The 26,335-nt window shown below is 39.7% G+C and overlaps 1 protein-coding gene across 8 annotated transcripts in view; it reads left to right on the top strand.

Moving 5' to 3' along the window:
- The window catches only part of Galk2 (galactokinase 2), a 122,846-nt gene that overhangs the window by 14,885 nt on the left and 81,626 nt on the right, over positions 1-26,335 (top strand). For 7 of the 8 annotated variants that reach the window (XM_027421937.2, XM_027421936.2, XM_027421939.2 and 4 more), the window contains 3 exons: positions 10,191-10,314; positions 16,174-16,264; positions 19,434-19,580. In XM_027421937.2, the coding sequence (XP_027277738.1) occupies positions 10,191-10,314; positions 16,174-16,264; positions 19,434-19,580 (362 nt within the window). The remainder of the gene's footprint in view (positions 1-10,190; positions 10,315-16,173; positions 16,265-19,433; positions 19,581-26,335) is intronic. The other variant, XM_035446456.1, reaches the window with a different exon arrangement.

Here is a 26,335-nt window from a genome sequence, read left to right as displayed (position 1 = left end):
TAGTGCCATCCATTTGCCTGCAAATTTCAAGATTCCACTGGTTTTTTCTGCTGAGTAGTACTCCATTGTGTAAATGTACCACATTTTCTCCATCCATTCTTCAGTTGAGGGGCATCTAGGTTGCTTCCAGGTTCTGGCTATTACAAATAAAGCTGCTATGAACATAGTTGAACAGATGTCCTTACTGTATGAATGTGCTTCTTTTGGGTATATGCCTAGGAGTGGAATTGCTGGATCTTGTGGTAGACTCATTCCCATTTTCTTGAGGAGTCACCATACTGATTTCCAAAGTGGCTGTATGAGTTGGCACTCCCCCCAGCAGTGGAGGAGTGTTTCCCTTTCTCCACATCCTCTCCAGCATAAACTGTCAATGGTGATTTTGATTTTAACCATTCTGACAGGAGTGAGATGGTATCTCAGAGTTGTTTTGATTTGCATTTCCCTGATGGCTAAGGATGTTGAACACTTTCTTAAGTGTCTTTCAGCCATTTTAGATTCCTCTATTGAGAATTCTCTATTTAGTTCTGTACCCCACTTTTTAATTGGATTATTTGGTATTTTGGGGTCTAGCTTCTTGAGTTCTTTGTAGATTTTGGAGATCAGCCCCATGTCAGATGTGGGATTGGTGAAGATCTTTTCCCATTCTGTGGGCTGCAATTTTGTCTTGTTGACTATATCCTTGCCTGACAGAAGCTTCTCAGTTTCAGGAGGTCCCATTTATTAATTGTTGATCTCAGTGTCTGTGCTACCTGTGTTATGTTCAAGAAGTGGTCTCCTGAACCAATTCGTTCAAAGGTATTTCCCACTTTCTCTTCTAAGAGGTTCAGTGTGGCTGGATTTATGTTGAGGTCTTTGATCCATTTGGACTTAAGTTTTGTGCATGGTGATATGGATAGATATGCAATCTTCTACATGCTAGCATCCAGTTATGCCAGCACCATTTGTTGAAGATGCTTTCTTTTTTTCCATTGTATAGTTTTAGATTCTTTGTCAAAGATTAGGTGTTCATAGGTGTGTGGGCTAATATCAGGGGTTTCCATTGGTCTATCTGTCTGTTTTTGTGCCAATACCAAGCTGTTTTCATTACTATAGTTTTTTGTATAGCTTCAAGTCAGGGATGGTGATGCCTCCAGAAGGTCCTTTATTGTACAGGGTTGTTTTGGCTATCCTGGGTCTTTTGTTTTTCCATATATAGTTGAGAATTGTCCTTTCAAGGTCTGTGAAGAATTGTGTGGGTATTTTGATGGGGATTGCATTGAATCTGCAGATTACTTTTGGCAAGATTGCCATTTTTACTATGTTGATCCTACTTATCCAAGAGCATGGGCAATCTTTCCATTTTCTGGTATCTTCTTTAATTTCTTTTTTTAATGATTCAAAGTTCTTGTCATACAGGTGTTTCACTTGTTTGGTTTGAGTTTCCCCAAGATATTTTATGTTGTTTGTGGCAACTGTAAAGGGTGATGTTTCTCTGATTTCTTTCTCAGCCCCTTTATTGTCTATATTTGGTAGGTCTACTGTTTTTGTTTGTTTGTTTGTTTGTTTTTGTTTTTGAGTTAATCTTGTATCCTTCCACTTTGCTGAAGGTGTTTATCAGCTGTAGGAGTTCTTCGGGTCACTTAATGTAGACTATCATATCATCTGCAAATAGTGAAAGTTTGACTTCTTCCTTTCCAATTTATATCTTCTTGATCTCCTTTTGTTGTCTTATTGCTCTAGCAAGAACTTCAAGTACAATATTGAAGAGGAATGGAGAGAGTGGACAACCTTGTCTTGTTCCTGATTTTAGAGGAATAGCCTTGAGTTTCTCTCCATTTAGTTTGATGTTGGCTGTTGGTTTGCTGTATATTGCTTTTATTATGTTTAGGTATGTTCCTGTTATCCCTGATTTCTCCAAGACCTTTATCATGAAGGGGTGTTGAATTTTGTCAAAGGATTTTTCAGCATCTAGTGAGATGATCATGTGGTTTTTCTTTTTCAGTTTGTTTATATGGTGGATTACATGGATGGATTTTCATATGTTGAACCATCTCCCTGCATCCCTGGTATGAAGCCTACTTGATCATGGTGGATGATTTTTCTTATGTGTTCTTGGATTCTATTTGCCAGTATTTTATTGAGTATTTTTGCCTATGTTCATGAGGGATACTGGTCTGTAGTTCTGTATCTTAGTTGAGTCTTTGTGTGGTTTGGGCACCAAGGTATTTATAGCCTCATACAATGAGTTTGGCAATGATCTTCTGCTTCTATTGTGTGGAACAATTTGAAGAGTATTGGTATTAGTTCTTCTTTGAATTTCTAATAGAATTCTTTGCTGAAACCATCTGGCCCTGGGCTTTTTTTGGTTGATAGACTCTTGATGACTGCTTCTATTTCCTTAGTTATAGGACTATTTAAATTGTTTACCTGCTCTTGATTTAATTCTGGTAAGTGATATCTATCCAGAAAATCATCCATTTCCTTTAAATTTTCCAATTTTGTGGAGTACAGGTTTTCATAGTATGACCTGATGATTCTTTGGATTTTCCCAGTATCTGTTGTTGTGTCCCCCTTTTCATTTCTGATTTTGTTAATTTGCATGTTCTCTCTCTGCCTTTTGGTTAGGTTGAATAAAGGTTTGTCTATCCTGTTGATTTTCTCAAAGAACCAACTCTTTGTTTCATCAATTCTTTTTATTGTTTTCTTTGTGTCTACTTTATTGATTTCAGCTCTCAATTTGATTATTTCCTGGCATCTACTCCTCCTGAGTGAGTTTACTTCCTTTTGTTCTAGAGTGTTCAGGTGTTCTGTTAATTCTCTAGTGTGGCTATTCTCCAGTTCTTCATATGGGCACTTAGTGCTATGAAGTTTCCTCTTAGAACTGCTTTCAGAGTGTCTCATGGGTTTGGCTATGTTGTGCCTTCATTTTCATTGAATTTTAGGAAGTCTTTGATTTCTTTTTTCATTTCTTTCTTCACCCAGGAGTGACGTAATTGAGCATTGTTCAATTTCCATGAGTTTGTGTGGTTTCTGCAATTTGTGTTGTTGAATTCTAATTTTAAGTCATGGTGGTCTGATAAGATACAGGGGATTATTCTAATTTTTTTGTATCTTTTGAGGTTTGCTTTATTGCCCAGTATGTGGTCAATTTTAGAGAAGGTTCCATGTGACACTGAGAAGAAGGTATATTCTTTTATGTTGGGATGGAATGTTCTATAGATGTCTGTTAAACCCAAATGGGTCATAACTTCTGTTATTTCCTTTGTTTCTTTGTTAAGTTTCTGTCTGGTAGTCCTGTCCAGTAGTGAGAGTGGGGTGTTGAAGTCTTCCTCTATAAGTGTGTGGGGTTTAATGTGTGATTTGAGTTTTAGTAATGTTTCTTTTATGAATATGGGTGCCTTTGTATTGGGGGCATAGATGTTCAGAATTGAGACTTCATCCTGATGCATTTTTCCTGGGATCTATATAACATCACCTTCTTCATCTCTTTTGATTAATTTTAGTTTGAAGTCTAATTTGTTAGATAATAGGGTATCTACACCTGCTTGCTTCCTAGGTCCATTTGATTGGAAAATCTTTTCCCAACCCTTGATTCGGAGTTAACACGTCTGTCTTTGAAGGTGAGGTGTGTTCCTTGTATGCAGCAGAAGGACAGATTCTGTCTTCATATTCATTCTGTTAGCCTGTGTCTTTTCATAGGTGATTTAAGATCATTGATATTGAGGGATATTAATGACCATTGATTGTTGATTCTTGTTTGTTTTGTATTCATTTTTGGTGGTGGTATTGTGTGTGAGTTTCCCCCCTATTCATGGCTTTGGTAAAGTGCGATTATCTATTGCCTGTGTTTTTGTGAGTGTAGTTAACTTCTTTGGGATGGAGTTTTCCTTCCACAGGTTCTGTAGGGCTGGATTGGTGGATATGTATTGTGTAAATCTGGTTTTGTCTTGGAATATCTTGTTTTCTTCATCTATAGTAATTGAGAGTTTTGCTGGGTATAGTAGTCTGGGCTGTAATCTGTGGTTTCTTAGTGTTTGCATAACATCTATCCAGGACCTTCTGGCTTTCAGAGTTTCCTTGGAGAAGTATGGAGTAATTCTGATAGGTCTGCCTTTATATGTTACTTGGCCTTTTTCCTTTGCTGCTCATAATATTCTTTCTTTATCCTGTGTGTTTGGTGTTTTGATTATTATGTGGCAAGGGGACTTTTTTTTTTTTTGGTGTTCTTTAGGCTTCTTGTACTTTTATGGGTATGTCCTTTTTCAGGTTGGGAAAATTTTCTATGGTATTTTTGAATATGTTTTCTGCACCTTTGAGCTGGGCTTCTTCACCTTCTTCAATACCTATTATCCTCAGGCTTGGTCTTTTCAGGGTGTCCCATATTTCCTGGATATTTTGTGTGAAGGATTTGTTGGACTTAAGATTTTCTTTGGTTGTTGAATCTATTAACTCTAGTTTATCTTCAGTGTCTGGGATTCTATTTTCCATTTCTTGTATTCTGTTGGTTATGCTTGCATCTGTGGTTCCTGATTGTTCACTCACCTTTTCTATTTCCAGCATTCCCTCAGTTTGTGATTTCTTTATTGTCTCTATTTCAGTTTTCAGCTCTTGAACTGTCTGAATTGTTTCCTTCAGCCATTTGATTGCATTTTCTTGGCTTTCCTTAAAAGATTTGCTGATTTCTTGCATTTCTTTGGTTTGTGTTTTCTACCATTTCTTTAAGGGATTTTCTCATATCCTCTTTGAGGCCATCTATCATTTTCATGAAGTTGTTTTTAACATCATTCTCTTCTGGTTCATCTTCAGGTCTTGCTGGTGTAGAGTCCCTCGACTCTGGTGGTGTTATATAAGTCTTTCTGTTGTTGGATATGTTCTTATACTGTCATCTTTCTATCTCTTCTTTCTGTAGGTATAGGTGTGTTCTCTCCTTCTCCTCTTGACCAAAGGGTGTAGGGGCAAGACCCGAATGTCTCTCAACTCTCAACTCTCAACTGGAGGGTGGAGGGGCAAGACTGGAATGGCTGTGGATGACCATAAATACTTTCTTATGTTTCTGAAGAGGTTATAATTATTATTTTAATATCATTATAATAGCCTAATAAGATGTTGTTTTAAATTTACTTTACAGTTTTCTTTTATTGTACATAAAGCTATTTTCAGTTTTTCACTGTTATAACTGGGAGTTTGAGTGTTTTCTACAGTGGAAAGGAAAAGTAGGTATGATAAAGAATGTAACCTCTTATAGCACTTAAATTCTCATTTTCCTCTTTAGTTTTTTGTGTATGGTTGCACAGCAAACTTCATACAAATTTGTATTACTAGTAAAATTTTTGTAGAATGTTATGTTTTTTATTTTTTAGGAAAATCTCACACACACACACACACACACATACACACACAATTTTCTACTAAAATAAGTCTTATACCTTTATGTTGTACTTATTTCCTAAGGGAAGAAAACAGAGAAAGCATCTGTTTTCTTCCTTTTCAAGTTCAGCCATGGTTTGAAGACTTTTCAGATGTCTAATGTTTCTGTTTTGGATAGTTTATCTGTGTAAGGAGGTGACTCTTTTAAGAAAGGCATTTTGATACATGCCTCTGATATTCATTGAGAGAAACACGGAGCTGAAGATCAGATTTAGGTCCAATGCAAATAGGTGAGAATTGAAGCCCTTGGGATAGGCTCATTGCTTAGGGAAAGAGAATGGAGTAGAGCTGAATTCTGAAGGAGGGAGCTTAGGAGCAGAGACTCTCAACAGAAGAGCAGAAAGAACATTCCACAGTGTCAAGCTGAGAGGTTGGATAGATAGGAAGAAGGAAAGTGGGAAAGATGTATTAGAGAAACAGCAATACAGGACATGCATGCTAATCCAGAAATAACACTTTCCATCGATCTAGGTATCCCTAAATCAAGTCCATATTTGAAATTAACTATCTTAAGTGGTACTTTGGAAGCCAAGGAAAAATATAACAAGAGCTTGCTATACACTGGTCAAGTGGTGGCATACACCTTTAATCCCAGCACTTGGGAGGCAGAGGCAGGTCAGGTGGATCCCTGAGTTCTAGGCCAACCTGGTCTACAGAGAGAGTTCCAGAACAGCTAGTTGAAACCCTGTTTTAAAAAAGCAAACCAAAACAAAAATACAAAAACATATGTCAAGTGGGACATAGATAGTTACACACAATTTTACCAAAAGGAAGTCTTTTACCCTTCTTTCAGTCAGAAGATACATTGTTGATCTGTGTGGTAGCTGTCCTGGTAGAACCCATAGTAGAATGGCATGTATGACAGAGTCCCTAGACACTCAGTGTCATCTTCACACTATGTCAGTGGAACTTAGGGGTTGATTGGAGTCTGTACAGGGATTGCTGTTGATGAGGAGTGCCAGGCATACAAAAGCTCAACCAGAGGCACCTCTTATTTGTCTTTTCTCCCCACTTCAAACCCACATAAAGTTCTATTTGAACAAAGATAACTTAAGCTAAATGTATACATCTCAAATTTTTGCGAAGGGGATGCAGTATGTGGAAGAGCTGGAGATTTGTGCAGGGATGGTGTAAGTCATAACCTCTAGGATGAATACGACTTGTCATGAGAAACTGTATGGGGAGCTGAGAAAAGTTCAGGGTCCATGAAGAATTCAAAAATGCTCTTATAATGAAAAATGCAAACTTATATAAAACAAGTAATTAAATAATGCAAAGCACTTGCATGCACTTATTAACCATCTTCCATTGTCAACTTAGGCCATGTTTTTTATTTTGAAGCAAGTAATAGATGATTTAAAAATTTCACAGAAAGAATATTTGAGAATGGTCACTGGGGATGGTTTCTAATAGGGATAAGATCAATGAAGAGGGAGCAATTGCCTGTAATTGAGAAGGGAGTACTTGGTGGAGGGGAACACTTGGAAAGGCAAGAAGGCTGATGTCAGGAGCATAGGGCACTGTCAGCTTTCACCCTTTTAATGGGAGGCAAGGAAGAAAAGAATGCACCTTGATGACATTTATGTATAATTGTGAGTAGAGGGCTGAGGATATTCCTGTGAGGAGGGCTGGGATTTAAAGTGGAAAGAAAAAAAATGGAAATGGGAAGGAAGGGAGACAGTGAATGGATGAAGAAAGCCCATTTGCTGGAAAGCACTGAGACCTGGGTTCAGGTGAACTTGTGGGCTGTGAACCCAAAGCTTGCATTTCCCTGCCTCACTGCATGTAATGTATGTGGCTTTGAGGAAGGTTGGGGCTTTGTTGGGTAGATTTCGAAGAGGATGACATGGGACAGGGAATTTGACAGTGTGGGCAGGAGAGCTGGTGCAGCAATAAAATCTGGCATCTGTGCTGGGTAGCAAAGGAAAGAAAGGGAAGAAGAGCTTACAGAATGGAGAAGAGAAGGCAGGGCGGGGCATGAGACAAGCAGGCAGAGACATGCTGGATGGGGAGATTCGGCTGATAGGATGAGATCTGAAGCTCAAGTTTTATAAAGGTTGGAGGTGATGGGAATTAGGCAACTATTAGATGCAGGGTCATGGAGGAAGATGGCCAAGGGGAAGGAGGGCTTGGGCTTTGGACCAGGTCATTTATCTGGATGTCATCAGGGTTACTGTGGGATTGGGATGGAGAAGGGGCTGCAAACAGATTCTGAGATCTTTAGTGTCCTAAAGGGCCACAGAGGAAAGTAGTGAGGGGAGAAAGTGGTGGAGCTTCAGAAGGCCAGAGAAGAGGAAAGGGGCCTGGAAGGTGGGGCAGAAGACATCAGCTCCTCATTGCTAGTGAATCCATAGGAGCAGTGTCCTCAGAGCACAGCCAGCTCCCCTTGTGTGGGGTGCGGTTCTCCTAACAAAGAATTCTTATTCCCTGATTCAGTAAAATACATGGGGTGTGATCCCAGTATTAGTGAGACAGGGATGGAGACAAAATGAATCTCAGTGTCTGTTAAAAGAATAAGTGTAGTTTTGTTGCATATTGAGGAGATAATATGCATTTGTTACCCTTCATCCCCAGTGGTACCTGCTCTCTCCCTCCAGGACCCTCACCTAGGGTGGGTATTTTTCTTCTTTTAAATACATTTTGACAAAGGAAATCATTTTCACTCTCAGCAGGATGCCTCCCATGCTGTAACCTTCCAGCAGAAAGGGTGCCCAGCCATGTATCCAAATGTGTGTTTTTTCTTGATTCATATTGCTGTCCTCTTGATTCTTGGATAGAAATACAACTTTGTAAATTAGTTTTTCACCTGTCATTGTTAATCCATAAAAGGACCTTATAATCCCATTCTAAATAGAATATCAATGCAGAAGAAAAAGCTTTGTCTGATATAACAATATGTGGAATAAAAATAGAATTGTGCAGCTGAATTGTCACCTGTTAATTTTGTGTTTCCTCATTGGTTATTATCTGCCAAAGGAATGATGACATATATTTCTGTACCAGGAAAATAAACAGTAAGATGTTAATCAGCTTGATACTTTGTAGTCACATGACATAAATTTGGAAATGATTGTTATAAATTAGAATGTGGCAGAGGCCATTTGATGTCTGTGGCCTGTGCTGCCACCACAGGCCATGATAGTATCTGTGGTTCCTGTTACCACCAGAGTTCATGTTGATGTTTGTGGTCGGTGCTGCTGCTGAAACCTGCTGCTGCTGGGCTGCCTGTTGATGTCCATGGTCCATGTTTCCACCAAAGAGATGTTCATGGTCTGCCATCTGAATCCATGTTGAAGTCCATGGCTTGTGCAGCTGCCAAGGGCCATGATGGTGTCTGTGGTCCTTTCTGTGGCTGGAGGTTGTGTGGATGTCTCTGGTCTATGCTCCTACTGGAGGCCATGCTGATGTCCCTGGCCTGTGTAACTTCTGAAGGCCATGTTGATGTCTGAGGTCTCTGCTGCCTCCATGGACAATGTTAGTGTTCATGGTCCATGTTGCTGCTGGAGGCCATATTGATGTCTGGGGCCTGTGTGGTCACTGGGAGCCATGTTGGTGTTCTGTGACTCTGTGTGGCCAGAGGCTGTGTTAATGTCCATGGCCCATGTTGCCACCAAAGGTCATGTGGATGTCCATGGTCTGTGATGCCACCTGAAGCCAAGTTGATGTCTGTGGGTTGGTTGTGTTGCTGCCATAGATCATGTTGATGTCTGGGGTCCTGCTGCAGCTGAAGTCTGTGTCGACATCTGTGGCCCATGTTCCCATGGGAGTCCATGGGGATGACTATGGTCTGTATTGCTATCTGAAGCCATGTTGATGTCTCTAGACCATGCTGTAGTCCATGACTCGTGCTGCTGCTGACTATGAAGGGCAAGGAAGCTTCTTTTGAAGTGGTATTGATGACTGCAGATTCACAGTTGAAAGTGGGATGCACAAAAGTGTGGGGCGGGGCACCTGTGAGGACTGCAAGTGAATGTGATTGGGATGCATTATGTGAAATTTCCAAATAGTCAACAAAAATATTATGTTAAAAAGAAAATAAAACGAAACAAATTAGAAAGTGGAAGAATAAGCTTGACATATAAAGGAGCCTCCAAATTAACAAAATGAGTTATTCATGGCTAGCAGAAGTTGCCTCAAAATGTTTGATAAAAAGAAACTTGAGTATCTGCCCATAGTATTTTACTTTTTATTAAACTGTGGCCATATTTCTCCTGTACGTTAGCTGTCTAAGCAAGAATCATAGCTTTCACCTGAAAGGGGATAAAAATTTATTCTGGAGCCAATTATGAGTGACCGTGGCTTGGGAACACAGATACAGTTTACTCCAACCTCATGTTCCAACATTCTCCTGAGGTTTTATACTAACAGGAAAGGAAACCATACATCAAGACACTTTTCAGATATATTGGTGGAAACATTAGGTAGGTAGGTTACAGCAAGGTGCAGACTTCTCAGTTCTCGGCCGCAGATGCTAGCTGATGGTACTGTTATTGGCCTTTGGTTGGTGAAGGATAGGGGGTCTCTCATGTATCCCAAAAGATTTACCTACTAGCTACAAGGACAGTAGGTCACAGAGAGTGGTGTGTAGTGAATGGCTTCTAAGTGGGCTAAAGATGCAAGGGGTGACTTGATTTAAAACTCTCCAGATTCTGGTCATTGAGTTTCTACCCAGTCAGCCTTGAAGCTCCTGTGTTTCTCTCCAGCAATTGTTGCTCATGAAGCTAGGTTGAGCTTCTTTTATTTCTCTGCTAGCAATGCTAAAATTTGCTTTCTCTTTTGTTCAGGAGAACACATCGATTACTGTGGATACTCAGTTCTTCCCATGGCTGTGGAACAAGACATGCTAATAGCTGTGGAACCTGTGAAAACACATACTCTCCAGCTGGCCAATACAAACCCCTTATATCCGTGAGTAATAGGATTGCTGATGGGAAGGCAATGTGTGTGTGTGTGTGTGTCTGTGTGTGTGTGTGTGTGTGTGTGTGTGTGTGTGTGTCTGTGTGTGTGTGTAAGCATGCAGTAATATATCTGAATGTAGAAAATCTAGAATATATTGGATTCCAGCTAAATCATACACTTTATTGCATTTCCTGCCTGACATTTATCAGCATCCCAAGTTACTACTAAATGTTTATTTGTTGTGTTCATTTGCACACTCACTGAAGAAACATTTACTAGGAAACAAGATGATGGCTCAGGGATATTGAGTGCCTTTACCTAAAATTGATCTCCAGAAACCCACATGACAGAAAAGAACCAAGTCCTGCAGGTTGTTCTCTGATTTCCACATTTGTGGCATGATGCACACATGCCCACACTCTTTCTCACACATTCATAGTGAATGAATGAGTAACTAAATAAATAAGTGTAAAAAGGAAGCATTTACTGAAGAATTGTCATGTACTAGGCATTGTCTCAAGTATTGAGCTGTACAACACGAAAATAATTTGTTCTTGTCCAGAAAGTATTGAGTATCTGCTGAAGTAACTGTCTCAATAAAGTCAGGTGTGTGCTATCTGTCCTTCGTTACTGTCTAATTCTCTTATTAAAGGATCTTACCATGCCGCAGTAATTGCTTACTTACCTGTATCTCTCAGCAGGTTTGCACTCTACAATTTTAATGTTGTATTATCTGTTTTCTCCAAAGCTTTAGTCTCAGTATAAGATAGTATGATGTGTAATGGATGTTTCTAGAACATATCCTTGGTCTAAAATGTTAAGAAATCAGTGACGTGTACTGAATTGTATTAGATGTCTGTCCAGTCCTGACGGTCCTCTTTAAACATATGGTGGATTACTCTGGTGGATTTTCCAGTGCTGAACCAGCTTTGCTTTTTCTGCATAAGCTTTACTTGTGCAGTCCAGAGCCACATAGCAGTATTTTGGTCAATGATGGCTCACATATAGAATGATGGCCCCATGAGAATATATGAGGCTGAAAAACTACTGCTGCTTAGAATATTTGCATTTTAAGCAAAGAATTACTACAAAAGAATCAAAAGTTTCAAAAATTAAGATGTTTATAAATAAAACAAGTTATAGTCAGGCAATGTTATCAAAACTTTTTGAGATAAATTTGATGTCATTTATGTGTATATTTATAAACTCTAGAGTCATATGCAGTTATATGCTTGGCATTCATGTTCATTCACTCACCACAACTTTCTGTCCTGCCTACTCCGTTTGTTATGTTTTCTATATTGATGTGCTGGTTTCAATTGTTTAGACTTACAATATGTTTATTGAACTTTTTCTGTTTGGATAGGTTCAGATACAGAAATACTATCACTGTGTTATAGTCAGCTAAGTGTTCAGTATTGTCTTAGTCACTGTTGTGTTGCTGTTAAGAGACACTATGACCGAGCCAAACTTGTATAAAAGAAAACATTTAACCGGGGGCTTGCTTACTGTTTCAGAGGGTTAATTCATTATCATCATGGCAGGGAATATGAGGACATACAAACAATCATGGTGCTGGAGAAGTAGCTAAGAGTTTTACATTCCAATCCACAGGCAACAGGCAGAGGGGGGAGGGAGGGAGAGGGGTGGGAAGAGGACCTAGTGTGGGATTTTGAAACCTCAAAGCCGTCCTTACTGACACACTTCTCCAAGCCCAGACATAACAAGGCCACACCTCCTAATCCTTCCCAACAGTTCAACTGGGAACTAAGCATGCAAATATATGAAACTTTGGGGGCTGTTTTCATCAAACCACCACAATTATAATAGTATGCTGTTTAGGTTTGTAGTGATGAATATTCCAAATACATATGTGTGTAGTAAGTACATCTGCGTCGGTGTAAGTACTTTATATTCTATATTGTTTGTTCAGTGACAAAATTGGCTAACGATACATTTCTTACACGATATCCATGTTGTTTAATGTTGTTTAATGGTACATGATTATATTGTATATTTTATTTGCAAATTACAGGAGATATAGTTTTATCGTTTTATATGGTCTGTTTCTAAATATCTTAGCTATTGTGAGTAACCGGACAGTGAACATGGGGATAGCAGATGTTTCTCTGAGTTACTGATTTCATTTCCTTTGGGTGTATATACCAAGCAGAAGGATTCCTGGATCATGTGCTAGTTCTGTTTTTAATTCTTTGAAGAAACACCATACTGTTTTCCATAATGGTTGAGCCAAATAGCATTCCTACCAATGGTACTGAAGTGTTCATTTTCTCAAAACTCTGCCAACACTTATCTTACTCACACCAGATGCCATTACTGTAAGATTAATACTTTTGGAGGCATTATCTTACCGTGTGTGTGTGTGTGTGTGTGTGTGTGTGTGTGTGTGTGTGTGTGTGTGTGTGTTTCTTATGTTACTGCATTGGTATTTATGTGTTTGGTGTTATTTTGATTTTCTTTTTGTTTTTTGCAGCTATATTCTTTTAGTAGAAGTATTTACAATGTTCAAGTGGGACTTGATTTATGTAGAATGTGCAGTTTAGAAAATAATTCCTCAGCCCAAGAGCTCTCCGTATTTTTCTGAGTGGGATATTAACTGGGAGAGCAACCGCAGGTGTTTGATACTACTACCATACAATGCCAACTAGCATAGTATACTCAGGTTTTAATTAATGCGGTTAGGAGTGAAAGCAGTCCTGCAAGGGAAGTGTAAAGCTCTAAGTGCATATAGTAAAACCAGAGAAGGGCCAGTGAGGTGGCTTAATGGGAAAAACAAAGTACTATCAACCCTGACAGCCTGAGGTCAATCTCCCACGTATTGGAGGGTGAGAACTGACTCCCACTAGCTAGCTATCTTTTGACTCCACACACATGCCATGGTATGTGGACACACACACGGGGGGGGGGCATTAAATAAATAAAATAGAAAAAAGTCAGATCTCAAAAGATTAACTTAATTCATCCCTGGGTCTTGGAAGAACAAGAACAAGCCAAATCAAAAATCAAAATATTGTGTAAATATACCACATTTTTAAAGATCCATTCTTTAGTTGAGGGACATCTAGGTTGTTTCCAGGTTCTGCCTATTATGAATAATGCTGCTATGAATATTGTTGAGCAAGTGTCTTCGTTGTATGATTGAGTACCCTTTGGGTAGTATATGCCCCAAAGTGGTATAACTGCTGTTATATTTAGGAAGTGGTCTCCTATGCTAATACATTCAAGGCTACTTCCCATTTTCTCTATCATGTTCAATGTAACTGGATTTATGTTGAGGTTCTTGATCCACTTGGATTTGAATTTTGTGCATGGCGATAGATACGGATCTATTTGCAATCTTCTACATGTTGACATCCAGTTATGCCAGTACCATTTGTTAAAGATGCTTTCCTTTTCTATTGTACCTTTCTGGCTTCTTTGTCAAAAATCAGGTGTTCATAGGTGTGTGGATTTATGTCATGGTCTTTGATTTGATTCCGTTGGTCCACATGTCTGTTTTTATGCCAATACCAAGCAGTTTTTATTACTATAGCTCTACAGTACAGTTTGAAGTCAGGGATGATGATGCCTCCAGAAGTTCCTTTATTGTGCAGGATTGTTTTAGCTATTCTGTTTTTTTTTTTCCATATGAAGTTGAGTAATATTCTTTCAAGGTCTGTGAAGAATTTTGCTGGGATTTTGATGGGGATCTCATTGAATCTGTAGATTGCTTTAGATAAGATTGCCATTTTTATTATGTTGATCCTACCTATCCAAGAGCATGGGAGACATATCCATTTTCTGATGTCTTCTTATAGCCTATAATATTGGAAAATCTAAAAGAAGTAAATGAATTTTTAGATGGATCTAATCTACCCAGATTAAACTGATATGAAATCAACAGCTTGTAGAGATTCATAAACAAGCAATGAGATTCAAGCAGCAACTAAAAGCAAAACAATACCCCCCCTTCCTTAACTAAACAAAAACATTTTCAATTTATAAAGTCTAGGCTTTGGTAAGGTCTATCATTGAAGACACTACACACTTTAGCCGTGAGACCTGAAGAAATAACGTTGATTCTGACCAGGTAACATCATCCCTGTTGGTTAACTTTCATAGTAGTAGGAGATACTTTGTAGGCTACTAGGGAAAATGTAGTCATCCCGACTCTTACCTAGCTGTGAACCCTGTGAACTACTGGTGTGGAAAGATATGCCCATGGTGCAATAAGTGGCATAAATGTTATGGGGATAACCACATAGACTGTAAGAATGCAGAAACTCAAAGCTGATCAAAGTGAAGAGAATAACTGGTGGAATGCTTAGTTACAACTGGGACATTTATAGCACCTTGCTTGCTTAAGGTGAAGTCAGCATGGACTGGAGAGGAGATTGTGAGCCCCGCCCTATAACTGAGTAGCTATGGATAGCTGATGGTTTCTTGGGGGAGGGAAAGCCAATTTTCTTTAGTGATGTGGCCCTTGGTAGGTTGACTATGCTCCATGACTGGCCTCACACCAATGAATAAATGGGAAGCACAAGCTGGACTTGATGGGTTAAGAAAAAATACAGAGGAAAAAAAAATTTGGCTGGGATTGGGGAGGGTGAACCTGGGCGGTGTTATGGTGATATGTGGGGAGGTGAATATGATCAAAATACATTGTATGAAATTTTCAAGGAATTAATACAAATATTATAAACGGTTCAGGCCTATACGTTTTCACTACTGAACTCTACCAGACCTTTAAAGAAAAGCCAATATGGATGCTTCTTAAACTACTCCAGAAAATAGAAAATGAAGGAAGAAGGAAGCCCAAAGTGTTGGGGAAAGCATGTGGAGAATAGACGTAGGAGGAAAGGAGAGCCAGGCTTTTCTGAGTAATTCAGAGAAGCAGGCTGACTGCTGTGCCGAACCAGCAACTTTCTAACATAGAGTTACTGTCTTCTATGTGCACCTGGTGGTAAGGAGATAATACTTCCAGTATTGTCTTGTTTTTATTAAATCCTCACTCTCTAAACATCCGTTGATGAAGCCATTATCATGGAATTCACATGCAGTATTTTAATATTTTTACTTTTCTTTTATATTGATTAATTGGTATTGTATTTTATTTATCGTGTGTTTGTGTGTGTGTGTGTGTGTGTGTGTGTGTGTGTGTGTGTATGTTGTGCTTGTGTGGCATGCATTCTATAGCACATCTGTGGAAGTCAGGACAACTTTGTACAATCAATTCTGTCTTTATGTAGGTTCTAGGGATCCAGTTGTTGGATTACATGACAGTGACTTTGCCCACTTGAGCCATCCCACTGTGCCTGGCATTTTATTATGAAAAACAATTTCTCCTTTTCTTCATTTAGTTGTTTATTTAATTGTAAGTTTGTATCAGTGTCTTATTTTTCCCCACTGGAACATAGCCTTTTAAAATAAATGTGTTTGTTATTTCTTTTTGTTAAATCATACAGATAGTCAGATTAGATAGATATCAGAGAATGTGGGGTAAAGAAAGCTTTGAGTACTTCTGTTTCATTGGGGCATCTGCCGAGTAGCACACCCAGGCGAAGAAGTGCTCATGTGGGTTACACTGGCTAGTGAGGACTAACACGAGAGAGAAAATGGATGTAGACTACGTTAAAGTACGCAGTTACCTATCTGATTTTGGAACTGAAAGGGCCAGTTAGAGGTAGATTAGCCATTGAGGCTACTATAGCATCCTCTCTCAGCCTTTAGCAACTGGAGGTGAGATACGTTGAAAGTAAATAGAGGAGACTCAGTTTTATTGTTTTGTCACAAGAGGGCAGCAGTCAGCCATTGATTTTTGTCTTTCAAGGCATACAGACTTAAATTAATGCCTCTTGTTTTTTTCAGAGATTTCAGTACTAGTGCTAATAACATCTATATTGACAAGACCAAACCTCTATGGCACAACTACTTCCTATGTGGATTTAAAGGAATCCAGGTAAATAGACACCTATCAGCCATTGAGATGATTTTCATGTTATTCCAGATTTGTCAAGGTTTTGGTCTCCTTTCAGTACTTTTGCTAACTTATGTTTCTGAGGGTGGGGAAGGTGTGATTGCTTCTGAGTAGTGTGTACCAGGGCAAGTTTTTCATTTGATTGGCTATGATCATTAAGTATGCCACGAGGAGAGATTGGCCTAGTATTTACATTGTGTTCTGGGGATAGATGGGAGTGTCCTGGAATGGGACTTAGAGCAGCCGTGGATTTGAATGTGGGCTCAATGCAGCTTTGTTAATTTGTGTTAAGTCTTGGCTTTATCTGTAAAATGATGTCACTGCTATTCAATGAAGAGCTGTTGCAAGGATGTCAAGATGCTGGAAACCTTTGGCATTTGGGGATGACAGTTATATTGTTCCTTTTTGTCCAGGTGAGACTAAAAGGGATATAGTGAAAGCATTGCTATGCGTAGTTTCTTAGAAACACGGACTGAATCTCAATTAAAAACCCCAGCATTGTGTGCAAGAACAGGACAGTGGAAGATTTGCACTTTTTCTCATGAGTAAGAATGTATAAAGCACAAACGGAAAACCAATGCTTGCTGTTTTCAGAAGCACTCTTCTGTTTCTTTTTGTGTTGATTTTATTTTTAATAATTAAAAAGAGATGTGTTTATTTTTATGTGTGTGGGTGCTTCATCTACATGTATGCCACTGTACCACGTGCACTCCTGGTGGCCACAGGACCCAGAAGAGGGTGTCAGCTCACCTGGGACTGCAGTTACAGACTGTTGTGAGCCACCATGTGGTGCTTGGAATGGAACCCAGGTCCTCCTCTGTAAGAACAACAAATGTTCTTAACTACTGAGTCAACTCTCCAGCTCCTTAACTTTATTTTTAAAATTAACATCCACTCAATAATTATTTCAGCTGTAGTGACTCTTGTAACATCATAGATAAAGGATATTAAGAAATAGACTTTTTTCTTTGTGAATCAAAAGAAAATGAGTAAACAAGCTTTTTCTGTTTTGTTTATTTTATATTTATTTATTTATTTTTTTTGAGAGCTTGTAATCCAAGTGGCCTGGAGGCCCTATCCAAAACTGTCCCAAGAAGCTTAGGACTCCAAGTGACATGTTGTTACAGAGCTGGTCAGAGTAACTTGGGATGTGTAGTTCTGGGCTGCTGTCATGGAGGTCTGGCCTAGGAGTACGGCATTCATTTCTTGAGAATGTGTCTTTTTTCCAGACACATGGTAATAACTTCTGGGAAAAGTTATTGGCCTGTTTTAAATCTTCAAATCATCTGGATTGTCATCCACATTAGTGGGAATTAGATGGCAGAGTATTTGGAGCATTGGTCAGGCATTTGCAATTTGACCTTCCTTGAAACAACACTTTTTGCACCATATGGTGAAGTGATCTATCTATCTATCTATCTATCTATCTATCTATCTATCTATCTATCTATCTATCTGTTTCCTTGTATTGTTTTGGATCCTTTTAAGGGCTTAAAGCCTTCCTCTTTGGTTTGACAACTTCTGTGCAAAAACACGTTTGCACAATGAACTTTTGAAAGAAAAGTAATTTCAATGTTAGCCAGTCCAGAAACCTTCAAATTAAGATACTAGAAAGATCCAAGGGATAATCTGTTTACGTGCAATTGAACATGTTATCCTTTTGGGATAGAGCTATTACAGTATTTGGCACAACCCATTTGTGTTTTTCAGTCTGCTGTGACTTTTGAACTTAAACATTGCATGCTAAGTTTGTAAGTATGAGTCACATTCAAGACACTCTGGATCATTTATGGTTGAATGTATAGCGTTCCCTCAGGACTGCTGCTTTTGAGCGGGCTGCCTGATGTTCTGGGTGGAGGGGCGTTGGCAGCAGCATGTCTTCAGTGTATAATTTGTTTGTGTTTCTGGAAGAAGAGCTTAGGATGACTTGGAGTCAGGAAGCACATCTGACTCTTGTCTTTTGTGGCGCATGACTTTTGCCAAGGAAGAAAAAAGGACAAAGAAATTAAGGACAAAACTAGTCTTTATTTGCAGCGTTTTGTTATTCCTTTGGCTAGGATAACTTGCCTATTGAAATCTCTCCCTAGATGAGTATGTATGATGAAATGCATAATTAGGTAATGTAATAGTTTCTCATACTTTGGTCTTGAATTAATTGAGAAGTTTCTGAAGAAGACCATGTTTTTACTGAAGAGGAGGGAGTGCTGGGTTTATTTTTAATCCTAAACAAAGATTATAATATGGTATCACCCCAAATCTGGTTTTACACGTCAGTTCAAGAACATTAGAGATTTCTGTCTTTAATCCAGAGTCTGGTTTAGTTGAGCTTTCTTATTTGTAGAAAATTTCCCTGCGTTCTTTGGGAGCCTTCGATATCATTTACACCTAAATTCTAATCTGGCTGTCTTTAAAGCTACTAGATGGCCAAATTCTATCAATAACTACAGTAAAAACTCTGAATTTCCTCATATAACTGACAGATATTTAGTGGTAGAGACACTGCTGGCCCCAGCTTCCACAGTGGTGAAGTCCTCAACTGGAACTCAGTGTTGGGTCTCACTCCCAGTGATTTTGGGACAGTCTCAGAGTCTTGTGTCTCCCAAAGTCTTTTGTGTGATCTCTGGAAAGGTCTTTTAACCTCTCAGTGCTTAGTTTTTTCTCTATAAAAATGGAGTTGATAGAGTTGGAGCTCCTTTTCTTCAGAGGGCCTCCTGAGGCCTCCTGAGGCCAAAGCCCCAGGAAACAGTTGCTGTTAGGTTAGACTTTATACTAGACATTGGCAGGCTAAAAGCTCAACCTACTCACTGGTGACTGGGGAGTTCTTGCCTTGCTGGGCAACTTGAATTCTGATTGCTTGATAGTTTTTCTATACTTGTTCAAATCAGTTAATATTCAAAGAAAAATCATTCAAGGCAGTTTAGGAAGTGAATCAGTAACTTTTTGTTGAATGAAATGAAAAATCATCTTTAGATTGCCTCGTCCTGTGGTCAAATGACATGTGTCGCATCCACTGTGTTGACTTATACCAGTTCCTACAACAGCTTGGTGTCTATTGGTAGACTTTCTTCCTTCTGTGGAATGAAAGAAGTTTCTACTGCGTCTTGAATCCAACACTGAAATGACTATTGCTGTGTTGTTCTATTTTTCTTAGGAACACTTTGGTCTTAGTAAGCTGACTGGAATGAATTGCCTGGTAGATGGAAATATCCCCCCAGGTTCGGGCCTCTCCAGCTCCAGTGCTCTGGTCTGCTGTGCTGGGCTAGTGACTCTCACAGTGTTGGGAATGAGTCTATCCAAGGTAAGTACCTGTGACCTTAACCTCATCAAACCTCCAAGACAGCCTCTGCACTGCAAAATCAGAATGAGTGTCTCCCTTGACGTTGAAAACCTGCCTTAACCAGAAAGGAAAAGCCAGCACCTGTGGGCAAGTGTTGTAATCTTAACATGTTCTGACTATGGTTGGTCACTGTAGGGTTGCTGATAGTTTTCAGACAGCCAGGCAGCGGGGCTGTATGGCTGCAGTGAGCTGCTCTTGGATTGTATATGGAGCTTGAGTAGAAGGTTGTCATTTTAAAGAAAGTCTTCTTATTGACAAGATACATTCAGAGCAAGACATTTTAGGCCTTGTGGCTCGGCCTGGATATTTTTTTTCTTTATCTAAAACCTTAAGTATTGACAGGCAGTGGGCAGAAAGCATAGAGAATAGGCAAGAAAGGAACCAAATGCATGTCTGTTACCCAATATCAGTAGGTTAGTCACTGAAATAAATTCCAAAAATATCTCTTCAAAGAGGAAGTGTACCTTAAGGAAACTTGAATCCGAGGTCAGAACATCTTTCCAAGTTTTCGGAACTCTCTGGTTTTGCAGTTCAGAGCAGGTGTACTAAGATTTAATAAGTACTTGGGTGTTCTACTTCAAGTGAAAGGTTATTGCAGGTTCTTTTAAATCAGTGTAAATCAGGGCTCCTCAAGCTTCCTAATGCTGCAGCCCTTTACTACAGCTCCTCATGTTGTGGTAACCACAACCATAAAATTATTTTTGTTGCCACTTCATAACTATAATTTTGCTACAACTATGAATTATAATGTACACATTGAATGTGCAGGATATCTGATATGTGACCCCAAAAGGGTCATAATCCACAGGTCCAGAACCACTGTTTTTGTTTGTTTGTTTGTTTTGTTTTTCTTTATTTTTTAAATTTGAATTAGATACAAGATTGTTTTACATGTCAATCCCAGGTCCCACTCCCTCCCTTCCTCCCCTAACCCCCACCCCCAACTAATACCCTATCACATATCCTTTCTGCACCCCAGGAGAGGGTGAGGCCTTCCATCAGAGTCTATCATATCCTTTGGGATAGGGCCCACCCCCTTGTGTCTTGGCTCAGGGAGCATCCCTGTATGTGGAATGGGCTCCCAAAGTCCATTCCTATGCTAGGGATATGTACTGAACTACTACAGGAGGTCCCGTAGATTTCCGAGGTCTCCTTACCAAAACCCACGTTCCTGGGGTCTGGATCAGTCCCATGCTGTTATCCCAGCTATCAGTCTGGGGACCAAGAGCTCCCCGTTGTTCAGGTCAGCTATTTCTGTGGGTTTCACCAGCCTGGTCTGGACCCCTTTGCCCATCACTCATTCTTCTCTGCAGCTGGATTCCAGTTCAGTTCAGTGATTAGTTGTGGGTGTTGGCTTCTGAAAACCACTGTTTTTAAATCCATATATGTAAACTGAAATTCATAGGTGGTTTAAGAATAGACTAGCATTAGGCAGATCAAGAGAAAGCTAGCCATATTTTTAGTTTGTGAAAAGTGTGTTTAAATTTTTATAGTAAAAATTTTATATATGGGAAAGGGAGAAATGAAGATGAAAACAAATATTTAGAATTCCCTTACTATAAATAGGCTTGTTTTATGGGAAAGTTAGTTTGCTTACTGCTGTATTATTTGAGAAGAGAAATAAAAATTTATATGTGAACTCTGCCTTCTCTGGCACAACCTTTAATCTGATATAGTTAGTTTAGTAATCATTTATTTTAGTCTGCTGATTGTTGCAAAAAAAAAAAAAAACACCCAAGATGGACAGCTTAAGGGATACAAGAGTCATTTAGCTCAGTTTCTGTGATTTCAGTTCACAGTTCGCTGGCTACGTTGTTGTATAGGTCTGTGTACTGCAGAATATGGACCACAAGGGCAGGATAAAGCAAAGCTGTTCATGATGGACTTGGAGGTGGGGAAGGAGAGAGGGAGGGAGGGAGGGAGGGAGGTAGGTAGGGAGGGAGGGAGGGAGGGAGAGAGGTATTGATGATAAGCTATAACCCTTATGCTCCCAGTGACTCACTTCCTCTACCAGTCACAGCTCCTAATAGCTCATTTAGCTATGAAATAATCAATCTAATTAGTACATTAGTCTGTTGATCTTGTCAGCACCCTCATGATCCAGTCTCTTCTCTAAAGTGCCAGCCACCAGCTGGGGACCAAAGCCTTCAACACACAAATCTTTGGGGGGGGGAAGCATTTCATATCTAAACCACAACATTTAAACATTATTAAGTGATAACTTTGTGCTGGGAACTACTGTAGAATGGATGACATAATTGATGTGTTCTTAGTTCACTATGCTGATGATTTTAATAGATACAGATAAAGAGCAACTATAAGAGAATGTGACATGGTTAAGAAGTGTGATAGAGGGGCAAGTCTAGCCTAGATTCAGAAAGCACATCTAAGTGAGTCACCGAGGACTTAAAGGCTTAAGATGTTAGCCTAGAAACAACATGGAGCTTTTTAATTTTGGACTTCACAAACTGTAGATCAATGGGTGAAGTAAATGCTACTTTTTTTTTTTTTTTTGATGAGTCTCTCTGTAGCCCTGACTATCCTAGACCAGGCTGGCCTAGAACTCACAGAGTTCCACCTGGCTCCACTTCCCAAATGCTGGGATTAAAGTGTGTGTGTGTGTGTGTGTGTGTGTGTGTGTGTGTGTGTGTGCTCTCCAGATGTGTGTGTGTGTGTGTGTGCGCTCTCCAGATGTTTGTGTGTGTGTGTTCTCCAGATGTTTGTGTGTGTGTGTGTGTGTGTGTGTGTGTGTGTGTGTGTGTGTGTGTGTGCTCTCCAGATCATGTGGCACCACACCCAGCCTATATTACTATGTATTTTTTTGAAGAAAGGAAGACAGGGAGTATGAAGATGGGACTAATATCAGATAATCATGTTAGCAGATGAAAGGAACACAAGGGGAGTAAAATAATCTTGGGTAGTTGGAGAAACTAAAAGATGCTCAATGTGGTTGGAGCCTATAGTAACTGGATCATATTGGAGACCAAATGCTAAGATGTGGAGTAATTTGAGCTTCATCTAGATAGTAGTGGAAAACAACCTCTGAGTTTACTTTTAGGAAGAGGGTAACATGATTATATCTGTATCTTAGAAAGATCACAGTGGCTGTATTATAAACTTAAAAGTAACAACATTAGCAGTAAAGAGATGATTTAGTGTGCGGGAGTAGGGGTGAGAATGAAAGGAATTGGATATTCAGCTTAAGATCCATCTTGGACAGAATCAGTAAGGTGTGAGCATTGACTGGGTGTGAGGATAGAGGGCAACAGATAGTCAAAGTTTTTTTCAAGTTTCTGGCTGTGTGTGGTGCCTTGGAGTAGGGATCTAGATGGCACTGTGACCTGAGGTGAAGCCAAGTGTTGAGCATGAGGAACCCAGGCATGTAGAACTTCTCAGTTGTGAAACAATACTTCCAGCAGTCATTTTTTTTTAAAAGGACCATCAATTATATAACTAACTCTAATTTTTGAGACAGGGTGTCCTAGGCTGTCCCCAGACTCACAATCCTCCGGCTGGCATACTGGCCAGACCACTGTGTCCATCTTTTATTGACTTTTGAAGTCTCTCGAGGGGGTAAGATGGGCATTGTAGGTAGAAAGGTAGAGAGGACTAAGACACTGTGCTAGGGAGCAAGAGTGAGTGAGCCATGTACACAGTGGCTGTCTGCTGAGGAGACCGAAGAGTAGTCTGGGAGATAGGGAAGCCAGAGAGGAGGGACAGCAAAGACAAGGAGGATGATCCTTTGTGAAGTGAGTGGCAGGCATACTTGTTAGCTGCTGTCAAGAGGCCAAGAAGGTAAGGCCCGAGGAGTTTCCGTGTCACCCACGGGGAATGGGTTGCAGGTTCTGTGGGAGGTAGGGGCAGGGGAATGTTCATTGGCTATAAAAGTCTGCCAATTTATACAGAAACGGAGAGGGAGGTCTACCATCTAGAGGGAGCCGAAGTCAAGAACTTCACTGTTTTTCTGTTTACATGGGACAATTATGAAGCTTTTGCTTTTTTCTGTATTTCTCTGACCCTTGATATAAATGTCTAAGGGAAAAGCAAATAAATAAATAAAAAAATAAATAAATAAAAGAAAAAGAAACACTTGAGCTTTTAGAATTAAACTTGGTTGTCTTTATTTCCCAAATTAAAAAATAGCAGATGTATATATTTTTATCTAAGTCTAGTGCTTTTAGCACAGAGGGAACAACATGTGTGCCCCAACTCTGTTTAATAGTCTAAGTTGTCCTGACCATATTTATATTTTCTAGGAAAACAAAATTATAAAGAGAGGTCTGGTTGTTGTTTTGTTCCCTTGCTGAAGTGAGACAGAATCTTGATTGAAAGGAAAAGCATAATTTCTCAGAATCTTTTAAGTGCCAACTCTACATGTGGCTCTTATGGCATTAGAGGCACAGGAAGCCAGTCAGGGGGCTGTAAGTATGAGATAGTTCACACCCTTCCATTTTATTTGTGTTCTGGTAAGATGTGCCAGATTAGTGCCCTGGTAAGAAACAAATGGTACACAGAATAGAACGGAAGTGAGTTTAATAAGGCGGGTATTCGTAGAGGTACCAGGTCTGGGGAATGGTCTAGGAAGAGTTGCTTGGTGAAGTTAGAAGCCAAGCAGTGCTAGGAGCAGCGTTGGAGTAGCGCTGTTGAAGTCTAGCAACAGGAGAATAGCGCTAACATGGATGGAAATGACGAGGAGTGCATGTGAGTGGGGGAGTTGTCCGTCTGCAGCAGAGAGTACTGTGGGACTGCAGGGGGTAGGGACCGAGATAGGGATAACCAGTGTGTTCCATAAGGATACTGGGTCCACAGGCATCGGTGACTGAAACCTTCCCAGGTATTTCACATTGAAAGTGCCATTTAGCTGCATTCACTACATGTAGATGAGGAAGGTATTAACTCATTAATAAACTAAAGGTTTCTGGATGGAAGCTAGTAAAACAATGCCTATTGACGTATAGATTCCTGAGAGCAGAACTGATGAATGGCAGTGATAGGTGGCAGCAAGGCAGGCAGCATAATAAAGTAGTCAGGGAAAAGGGAAGGCATTTTTTTTTTCCTGATTTCAAGATATCAGAATAAAGGCACATCTATGCTTTCCTTTTCCATCCTGTACCCAGTTTTCTTTTCCGAAGCAGGGAAGATTAGGAAACATAAATACAAGGTCTGTCTTTGATAAACCTGAAACCACAAAACACAAGATGGAAAGTAGATGGGAGAATGGTGTATGACTTAGCAGAATGAAGAAAGGTCAAAGCTAAGTGCCACGGGAGCAGACATAGATAGCAGCAAGCTGACTCATCCCACAGTTGGTCTCAGGGAAGGACAGGAAGAAAACAGGGTAGAATGACAGGGTAGGGTGAGGTGGGGAATGTTCTTACTGAGGACTAGTTAGACCCTTGAAGCTCTGCCTTACCTAGGATCATCCCACCCCACGTGTACCAGTCCTTGGAGAAACACAGAGACTTCTGGATTTAAGGACACTGACCACTGAGAAAGGCAAGACAGGAAATGGATTTGGTAACTGGGAAATTAAAGGATATTTTGCTTCTGAACAGTGAAATTCCTAGTTCTGTGTGCTCAGGTTGGCTCTAGCACACTGGCAACCTTATCACCTCACACCTTACTGGGGAGGCTAGAGTGTCCTCATAGAGAACTCAGTGAACCCTGTTGTAACAGTTCTCCAACACGACCCATGACATGCAATGTGACCCTGTTACAAGTGATGTCCAAAGCTTTGTGTGTTACTGACTCACTCTGGACTATGTTAAGGCATCAGAAGATAGTCCGGTTTTGGAAGAAAACATCTAAAATGAGGCAGACAGAACAAAACAGAGAGAGCTCAGGAATTAATAGGACAGACAATGCTGAGAAGGAAGAAGACATTGTGTTCTCAGTCTGATGAGAAGACACTAAGTGCCTGATTAAAGAGCAGATGATAAAAACTTTCAGATATGGAAAATGTAATTGCTAACATAGAAAAATCAAATACAAGGATTGGAAAAATTACCTGGTAACATAGGAAAAAAAAAAAAGAGGAATGGATAATTGAGTGAAAAATAAGAAAATTTGTGAATTAGTTCCAGAAAATTTCAACTATTTAGAAGAAACAGTGAAAGCAGCCATTAAAAGTAATATTTCCCCCAAATGACAATGCATATAAATTAAAAAACAACAAATCTAATTAGGAAATGTAAATACCAAAGAGATATAAATAACCTGAAACTCTAAGATGCAAACATGGAAAGTGGATGGGGAAGTAGTGCATGGCTTAGCAGAATAGTGACAGAGAGAGGTCCTCACTGGAGACTGTGAGATGCTCAGTGGGGAAGGCTGCCAAGCTGCAAGCCAGAGGTCAGTGCCCGGATCCATGTGGTGGAGGGAGGGAGGGGATAGACTCTTGAAAGTTCAGCTCACCTCTACTTGCATGCTTTGGTACTTGTGTGTCGTGCAACCTCTGTCCCTACTCCTAATCCACTAGATACATAAAATGTAAGGTTTTATAAGAGCTCCCTGGTATTTGAATAATAAATAAGGAAGGCCAGACTGAAGTTGCCACTGGAATTTTGAAACTCAAGAGCTAAGACCAAGGAAATAGAATAGTAAGAAAGTGAAGGTGTTATAGTTGAAGGATCAGGAATGGAAATATTCCTCAAAATGGGCATTGGGAGATACTAGGTAATACAACAATATTTTTAGCATATCAGCACTTTTAACTT

Source organism: Cricetulus griseus, chromosome 6 (assembly GCF_003668045.3).
Source record: "Cricetulus griseus strain 17A/GY chromosome 6, alternate assembly CriGri-PICRH-1.0, whole genome shotgun sequence".
Lineage (NCBI taxonomy): Eukaryota > Metazoa > Chordata > Mammalia > Rodentia > Cricetidae > Cricetulus > Cricetulus griseus.
The sequence above is the reverse complement of the archived record's forward strand: the minus strand, read 5'-3'. Positions and strand labels throughout refer to the sequence as shown.